This window comes from Rhyacophila brunnea, unplaced genomic scaffold, assembly GCF_057557595.1.
Source record: "Rhyacophila brunnea isolate RB1 unplaced genomic scaffold, BYU_Rbru_1.0 scaffold_9, whole genome shotgun sequence".
Taxonomy (NCBI): Eukaryota; Metazoa; Arthropoda; class Insecta; order Trichoptera; family Rhyacophilidae; genus Rhyacophila; species Rhyacophila brunnea.
The window spans coordinates 36,540,049-36,549,284 of record NW_028233361.1 but is presented as its reverse complement, the minus strand read 5'-3'; the positions used below and the strand labels follow the sequence as shown (position 1 = coordinate 36,549,284).

Below are 9,236 nucleotides of genomic sequence, written 5' to 3'. Positions count from 1 at the left end.
TTGAACTAGTTTCGCAATATGTTGTAAAAAAATAATTTGAAAACACCATTCAAAAATGGAATTCCCGAAAAAAACCTCAAGCCGTCGAATATGCAAGGAAGAAAATTTGTGATCCCTTTATTATCAACGAATACTATGATCTACTTGAAGGTATACTTACAAACCTGTGCCTTCAAAATAGACCAGAAAATATATATAATATTGATGAAACTAGTTTTTCAAAAGACCCAAGTAGAACCAAAGTTCTGGGTGAAATTGGATTTCCTTCCACAAGGACGATCAGTTCTGCAGGAAAAGAGAATACGACAGTATTATTAGGATGCAATGCGAAAGGGGATAAAATTTCACCCCTGATCGTATTTAAGGGGAAGTATGTATGGGATGAATGGACTGATAAAACCTAAACCCAAGATTTTTCAAAACTATTTTTATCGATTATGGTAAATTTTATATGTGTTCCAATTACAATTAATGAATAAGTAACTGTAAACGATTTTACGTTGTATGTAACTTATTCAAATCTTTGACATGTGATTTTTCAAAACTATTTTTATCGATTTTGGTAAATTTTATACAAAGTGTTTTCGTATTACAATTAAAGAATAATCAACTTATAAGGATTTTATGTTGTACCTACACATACAACTTTCCGGCAAATAAAATATCAAAAAAATATTTGTTCTTTTTATTTTACCACAGTCACATCCCTAGTACTAAGTATGCCGCACTTACCCAACTTTTTTGATTTCATTAAATATATTCTATTTCTTAATGAAATTTACATGCATGAACTATCAAAATATTGTACTTCAAACATTCGATAATACTTATGTTGTCATATTTCGTTTATTGACAATATTTTGAGAGATAATGAAACTAGACGCTCTTACCCCAACTGGGGGGGTAAGAGCGTCTATTCGCCTTGTTACATTAAAACGTTTGAATTATGATTAACCATTAAATATTTTAATGTAATGGTTACAGTGATTGAAAAAGGGATAAATTGTTTAGAAGTCAACAAAAATTTCAAAGAGATATTACAATCCGTTAAGAATCACCATCCACTTAAAGTTCATCTAATCGATTTTTATGCCGCACTTACCCTAACTCACCTTACTTAATTTAATAATGTTTAGGACTGGCTTCATGTCCTTATGACATCTTAGCCTACATACTTACTCCTAAACCTGCTTTTCAATAGTATTACTATTATATTATCAGTACAAATAGTGATGCCCTAAATAGTTACTACATTACTACAATATTTATATGTGCATGGATTTACTGCTGACAGTACATACCGCAGACAACAAAAAATGCATGTATAAACATGTGAATACGTGTATTAAATAAGGCTCTAAGTACCAAAAAGTAGTATTGCCTGTATTTACAAAATACTGAGTCATTGCAGCAAAATTTCATGAAGCAGACCTTTTGAAAAATGTAGTTTTACAGTGTGAAGCAATCACGGCAGCTTCTATAATTTTAGGTATTAAGAACTCGCAAGTGTCAACACACCATCGTCAGCTATTTTATATTAAATGTCGTTTACCACTACAGTGCTACTTACACCATTATAAATAAAACACGCCAACGGACTTACAACGTCGACAGGTTTAATTATTTTGCTGTATTTTTTTGACTTGCTTGAGGCACTTAGACTATAGTTGAAGATATTGGCGTTGGTATGTAGAACATTTTTCTATAAAAATGTTAGTTTTTATTATTTTGGTACTTAGCGCCTTAATTAATACACGTATTCATGTATTATCGTGCAAATTCATGCATGGATCAAAAAAGTTCAGAAGCTTCTGAACTTTCACGCGACGATTGGACTGTGCGATTTCTGCGCCTGCGCAGTAGAACGATAGTGGCGAACCTGCCGGTAAAAAAACAAACTACACTGCGAAGACTCATTTTAGGTTAATCGATTTTCACAACCTGTCAAATATTACCATACAATGACAACATCGCGTCTCCCTTACTCTTGATGAATGAGATTTTCTCGGCACTTATACGTGTAAACAGTAATTATCGCTATAGTTTAAAATACACACTATTGGTACAAGTATATAAATGCATGTGTACAGGCGCTATAAACTTTAATTTATTTTTGCAAACTCTTAAGTGAGTGTATTGCTTGCAGAAATGGTATTTACTGCAGGTATTTATGCCAGCATTATAAAACTACAGAAAACAAATTTGCCAGTCTAAATTATATTTTGACTAAAATGTAAGTTAAGGCTAATGTGGTCAGTATTTTAGCCACTGGGCGAGAACACTCGACATCGTTTGGCAGATCCTACTTCAATTTTTCCATAATGTGTAGTGGCCCATCAGAGGTTGTGGAAAAATAAACAAAAAACATATAAGGAAGAAAAAATATTTATTTTAGCTTGAGAATTCTTAAATTACACTTATATTCTAAAATTTAAACTATGTTAATCTAATCCTTCATTTCTCCTTCCTCATCTTCATCCTCTGCCCCTCGAATGTATAAAACGTTGTTGCACCTTATGAGGACCTCACCCAGATTACCTGTAGCAAAGAAAAAATGTTTAAATATGTTTGTGGGATTGCTTTTAGGTGGGTGACCAGGGGCTCTATGTTAGAACTTGCGAGTGCAAGCTTCCCGGTCGAGATGACGTCATATGACATCATTATGACGTACTACCGGAGTGATAATAGCATTCGAGAAAATAGCGAGTGGTCAGACAGCGGCGCTATTCATTGTCACCATACACATATAGGTGTATGATAATAATATTTTCTATGGTTATTCTGTGCGCGGTCGGCATGCCTCGAGCGTGACGACACAATTACGTCATCTCGTCTGGTGCCACACGAGACGAGAGTTAGGAAATCGCGGTGCAGGGGCCTTATGTTCTGACTTGTGACATTAAGTCACCCGACGACATGACGTAATTGTGACGTAAGCCAATACACGGTCGAGGCAAGCCGCCCAACGCACACGGCTCAAACATGCTGAAACACCTATTTGTGAATGAGGACAATGGATAACACCAGTGTTTGAGCAGCGTTAATTTCTCGAATGCTATTATCACTCCGATAGTACGTCACAATGATGTCATATGACGTCATGTCGACCGGGCGACTGGGACTCGCAAGTTCTAACATAAGGCTCCAGTAGGGAATCCAATCCCGAGCCAAAATTCTGATCCCAATCCTGGGATTGGCATTTTTTTCCATTGTTAATATAAAAATTTTATATTTACAAATAACATTGATAAAATCGGTCAAAAATAAATCTAGTATAATTTATACTATTTAAGACATTTATTGCTAATATTGTATACGTTCAATCTTGGAAATACATAAGTTTAATGGAGTAAATAATATTGTAATATAAATAATAAGTAATGTCAATTTAATATGAGATTGCTGTTTCTGATAGTAAAGGCTTAATGAATGGGTTAGCGAGATTTAAAATAGTAAAGCAAATCATGGTGTACTTATGGCCTTTCCGCTTCATAAATCTAATTAGTCAGCCAAATATGAAACTGCCGTAAAACGCATGAGATCATGGTGGAATTACTTTACTAAAGTGCGAAGCATTGTTTTTTCCAATCCTTCTCATTTTTATTAATTTATGTGAAAAAATAAAATGAATATGCAACTTAGACATGGGTATAAATCTAACTTCATTCAAACTCAGTTTATTTCTAATGTAGTTATTTGTTATTTAAAGTATTTTCTCTGTTATATTTTCGTTTTTATTTTATTTTCCATAAAAATTGATAAAAAAATCAATCCCGAAAGTTTCGGGATTATGTTTATCAATCCCGAGATTCATAGGTATAGCTCGGGATCCCGGGATTTGGAATCCCTAGTGACCAGTGAAACACATGTGGACACTTTGGATATCTGTTTATTTGAATTGATTTATATAATATTATTTTGGATTTGTGTGCGTGACTGTGTAATATGCGTCTTGCCTGTGCTGAGGCTCACATTGGACTGACCTGAGGTGGGATGCTACATGTTTATTTCAAAAACTTCAGACTGTAAATAGAGAAAGCCTAATGAACTTTTCAGACAGTTATTGATATTCATGTGTAGTTTAGTACAAATGAATATGAAATGCAAAATGGCATAGCTAATTTAATTATTAGCCGTAGCGATCATTTCTCAACTTCACTTTTATGTTTTGGCTCTTGTCTACACATTTTCGGTACAAGTCGGTTATGGGGAAGGCAGGCAGCTGGGAACCGCGCAAATTATCATAGCCAATTTGGGCAAAATTCATGAATTCTAGAATAAAAAACTAGCCGAACCTAACAAATAATCCAGTATATTGGCTATTTTAAAAATGTGTTTGCCGCTGGCTTCCTCAAAACCGACTCGTATCAGATTTTCTTTAATTTGATACCAGTGCAGGCCTTATGTTTTGACTATTGTAGTTATATCAAATACACAATAAGTTTTTTTCCCCAAATAATGTGTATTTGAATGGCAGGCATGAATCTAATGGATTGAGTGAATGGCTAATGAAAAAGGCTTGTCGAACATTAAGCATTTCCCGTGACGGAATAAGGTATTTCTTGTCATTATGTACATACTGTTAACGCGATAACAAATGTATATTAACGATGCGGTGCCGTCAAGCAAATTTATCTTTAATATAATATACAAGCACATATAATTTACCTGTGCAATTTCCGTCAACGTGTTCCTCAGTATTCGCCAGTTGTAGATTCATATATCCGTCAACAGAAACGAGGTAGCCTTTATATTCATGGCCCCATTTTAACTTCACGAGAACAGCCTTTCCAGTTAGACTGTTCAGGAAGGGTTTGGGGTTGATGGGCATGGCGGCAGACATGATTGATGATTGTTATTCGACCTCTAAATGGAATAAAAATATAAATAAAAGCAATACAAACTCAGTAATGATATATATACATATTTATACTGGAAAAAAAAGATGCAGAAAGGTAAAATGATAAATTACAAAAAATTATAACCTAACTTGGTGAGTCAAGTCAAGTCAAGTTTTACGGGTTTACGTGTAACATATAAGAAATTTTACATGATAAAGCAATTCTTTCAAATGTAATAGTAATAATTTCGAACTTAACTACCTTGAAAAGACAATATAAGATGATAATAAATTATTATTCGCCGGTAAACGTTTCCGTCAAACGAAAAACAACGCGCACTTTTGCGAGATGTCAAATTACCAATCAGTGTTGCTATATTTTCAAAGTGGAATTATAGTACCGAGCCTCCAAAATTATAGTATTTCGGCAAAAAATATAGTAGGTTGTACGCGTTGAATGACGAATACTTTTCTGCATTTTCCAAAAATTACTCGTAAAGTAATTAACGTCACCTTTTTTTTAGACACAAATTGAAATGCAAGGTAATTAGCGACTCGTTTTTTTTCAAAATATTCAGATGTAATGCTTCAAATACACTCTATGACGATCGGTCATATATATGTCGAAAAACCCGTTTCTTATGTTGGCGTCCTGTGTCACAGGGTGTCACAGAGTGTAAAAAATACGATGTCATAGCTGTCATACAATATGTATGTATAAATGTCGGAATGGCATAGATTTGATCATAGACACTAAAACGCTCTTAGCATATATGTGCCCGATCGTCATATAGTCTATTTGAACCTTAAGGTGATTTACGTCTTCTCGTTCTAAAAATTCAAATAGATTGTGATCAACGTCTCGTTTTTTTAGACAAAAGTTTAAAAGTTAGGTATTTTAGTTCTTCCGAACAGCTCGCTATTTTTTTGTCTATTGCCAACTTTTTTCCGAATTTTCAAAATTAGAGTACTTTGGGCGTAATATACCTGTTTTATATCGTAAATAGAACGCGGGCCAAAATTATACTAGGTACAAATACTATAATTATAGTACGTTTGGCATCACTGATACCAATTCTAATTTATGAATGTTTACTCTATTGTCTATGGACACTAGATAATGAAAGGAGTTTTACCTACCAATAAAACTCTTATCTTACCTTTGAGTCCTTGAGATAGGGTTTGCTCTTCCTTCTTCGCGTGAGGTGTTATTCTATTAATTTAATTGCCTTTTTCTTGTCGTTGGTCATTCCTCCCTTTTTATTTACTGATCATACCCGCCCGTCCGCTTTTTTATGTAGGGAGTTTGGGACTCCTTTGTCTTCATTATGATACCAGGTAGATGTTACCTGGACTTCAAAGTCAACATGAATAATAAGAGTTTTATTGGTAGGTAAAACTCCTTTCATTATTCGAATTTGACTCTGAAGTCCTTGAGATATCTGTTTGTTATCACCTGGTGTTAGGTGAGCCAAATTCCTGTATGTGACAATGATTCATTGACGAGGTATAGACCATCGTGACGTTCAATGTATAGGGTTGAATAGAGAAGTTAATGGTTCTTTTCCCCTTCTGATTGTGGTGTGTCCATCGTTCTCTGGTAGTTGTGAAATGTCGACTCACTACGCCAGTTACCTCTCTTTAAGATATCATCTATTGGGTATAGGTATTTACAGTTTAAGGAAGCCACCACTGAGCGGACACTGCCTGGTGGTTCTTGTACCCCTGCTTCCAATAGTACTGACCTTATCCAATTCCCTATAACTGTCCTGGTAGCTGGTTTTGGTGGTCCTCTTGAAGATATAAATAATTCCGAAATATCCCCACCTTCCTCTCTCCTTGGGTTTGACATGCAGATGAGTTTCCGTAGCCAGAATACTGGGACGATGTTCTGACACGTAGAAGAGCTTAGCGTACATTCCGATTGACGATGCTTGGCGGTATCTGTATTTGTACCAAACATTGGCCATACAATTATGTGGTCACCTTTATCCACTAATCCATTGTCTACTATTACTGAGTAGTGTGAGGCCATGAACCCTTCGTCCCGATGCGAGAAGCAGCCCAGTAGCTGTCCTGCGAGACGTTTCGTATAGGTTGTACTTCACCGGTGTTGTTTTCCTAAGATGATCTAGGTATCACTCGTCCTGGATCCCAAACCGGTGGTTAGACGGGTTTGATTTTATGTACCGAAATTGCCTTTAACATATTGTGTTGTACTACCACGTTGATGCTGATATCTCCAATGATCATCGGTCTGCAAAATGTGGCTATGGCTGACTTATGCACCAGGATGGTGTTGTACGACAAACCCTCTGTGTTGTGCAAGTAGCCTAGGTATCTGGCCTATTCTATTGGTTGAGGGCTATTATGATCCATTAGGTTCGTGTTACACAATGTCATTGTCTTCCATTTGTTCCAAGCTGGTTTGTAAGTTTTTAGAGTCGAAGGCCGCCACCTGGAAGTAAGGAGTGCCCTTTCTTCCACCATTCAATTTGATGTTATTTCACCCCACCCGAAATTATCCATAGTTAATAGTCGTCCCAGAAGAGATTGGATACATGCCTGTCTGAGGGACCAACTGCCTTTTTGTACCTGCGTTGTGTCAACTCTGAGGATCCTATCGCCTAGAGCCACCACATGATGTCCTGTTGGGCCTGTGGTGGGATTGTCATTAATTGGCGAGTATGGGACCTCCCCTCGGTAGGCTAGTCGAACTAATCGACGATGTTGAGAAGCCATGGGTACCTGGAGGTACGCCTGGCTTAAATCTATTATTACTAGCCAGTCTTCTTTTTGTAAGACGGCTGGAACCTCGTAATGGTGTATTAGTTTGAATGGCTTTGGCTGTAGGAACGCATTCAAACGCTTTCGGTTAAAAACAGGGCATAGGGTCCCATCTTGTTTCTTGATCAGAAACAGGGTTGAGAGAAAACTGGGGGTTGGACCCGCTTAAGTCCTCGATCTCGAGAGTGAAATCTGCTGATTGTTGCGTTTGAAATTCTTTTCGTAAAAGTAAAGAAGGAGTTACCAATGGTGGGGTCCACACAAAAGGTATGCGGGCTACGGCTATTATTTTTACGAATGTTGGGGAGGGGGGTACACTACGCCATCCAGACGCCCCGAAAGTCTCTTGGGCGGCCCCCAATGTTGTTGGGCGTCCAGATGCGGTCACCTCCGCTTAGAGTACGGATCCCTGGTAGAGCCCGTACCTCCGATTGAGAACTCCCTTCCCACAGGGCGTCGCCCCTTAGGAGTACCCCGGCCATAATGTGAGTTCGAAGGCCTTCCGGGACTCTGAGCTCAGAGGAATTCTTGATAGTGTCTTCCGAGTGAAGAAATCACCTGGCGCCGAGCTTGTATAATCTCGGCGCGCTTCCCGGTAAGGATCTGAGTCATGTCCTCGCAAATTTTATTATGCGTTGTCCCCAAAACCCTCTTCGATTTTTTGGTACAGGTCCATCGCTGTTATGATGTTTTGAGGAGTGGTTGCCCAATCCGTTAACCCTTGTATACCCTTTCAGAAGCTGTCCCGTTGGGAAAACATCGCATTCTGGAGGGCCGCGATGGTCCTCTCCGTCAGCTGGTTAGCTGATGACGAGTGGTCGTACCGACGCAACTCGTCATTTAGACCTAACTCTACGACCGTAGGGACCGCCAAGAATTGTTTTTGGGCATTGTGCCACTCCTTGCCGGTCCCCCTGCTGAAATAAGGTACGTAACGAGGATACCTCAAACATCAGCATCTTAATCGACGCTCGTACGTTGAACTTTTCCTCCTGTAGCAGTTCTGCTTCGCCGTCTGTTGTCCATTGCTTTTAGAATACCCCTCTCACGGTTATTCAGATGTTGCGCCATAATCACTGATCACTTAACGTTCACTTAACTTTTTTTTTTTTTTGATAGTTAGAAATGAAATGTCAAACGCTACATCTAAACAATTAGAAAGTCAAATCCAGAATGAAGAAGAAGAAGACAAAGGAGTCCCAAACTCTCTACATAAAAAAACGGACGCGCGGGTATGACCAGTACAAAGGGAAGAATGACCAACGACAAGAAAAAGGAAATTAAATTAGTAGAATAATAGCTCACGCGAAGAAGGAAAAGCAAATCCTATCTCAAGGACTTCAAAGTCAAATTCGAATAATAATAATATTTGATTATCCATAAGTAATGTCAATATAAAATTACAATTAATTACTTTGATTTTCAATAATATTTGAACAAAGATTAATTAATAAATTTCATTTTATTAAAATATATCTACCATAAATAGTATTGCTGAAAGAGGTCTTCTTGTGAGGTAAATAAAAAATTCCTTAGTTGGTGATCTATATTATTGACCAATGTGTCTATGCCTGTCAGGCTGTCACTGTCAGTATTTTTCGATGTTGAA

The 9,236-nt window shown here is 37.3% G+C and overlaps 1 protein-coding gene across 1 annotated transcript; it reads right to left on the bottom strand.

Moving 5' to 3' along the window:
* Window positions 1-2,369: 2,369 nt before the first annotated feature.
* On the bottom strand, window positions 2,370-5,214 carry SmF (small ribonucleoprotein particle protein SmF). The gene is made up of 3 exons (XM_085959683.1): window positions 5,103-5,214; window positions 4,669-4,864; window positions 2,370-2,538 (listed from the first exon to the last, which is right to left on the bottom strand). Exons 2-3 carry the CDS (start codon window positions 4,841-4,843, stop codon window positions 2,447-2,449), a joined length of 267 nt encoding a protein of 88 aa, XP_085815809.1. The 5' UTR covers window positions 4,844-4,864; window positions 5,103-5,214; the 3' UTR covers window positions 2,370-2,446.
* Window positions 5,215-9,236: the final 4,022 nt, after the last annotated feature.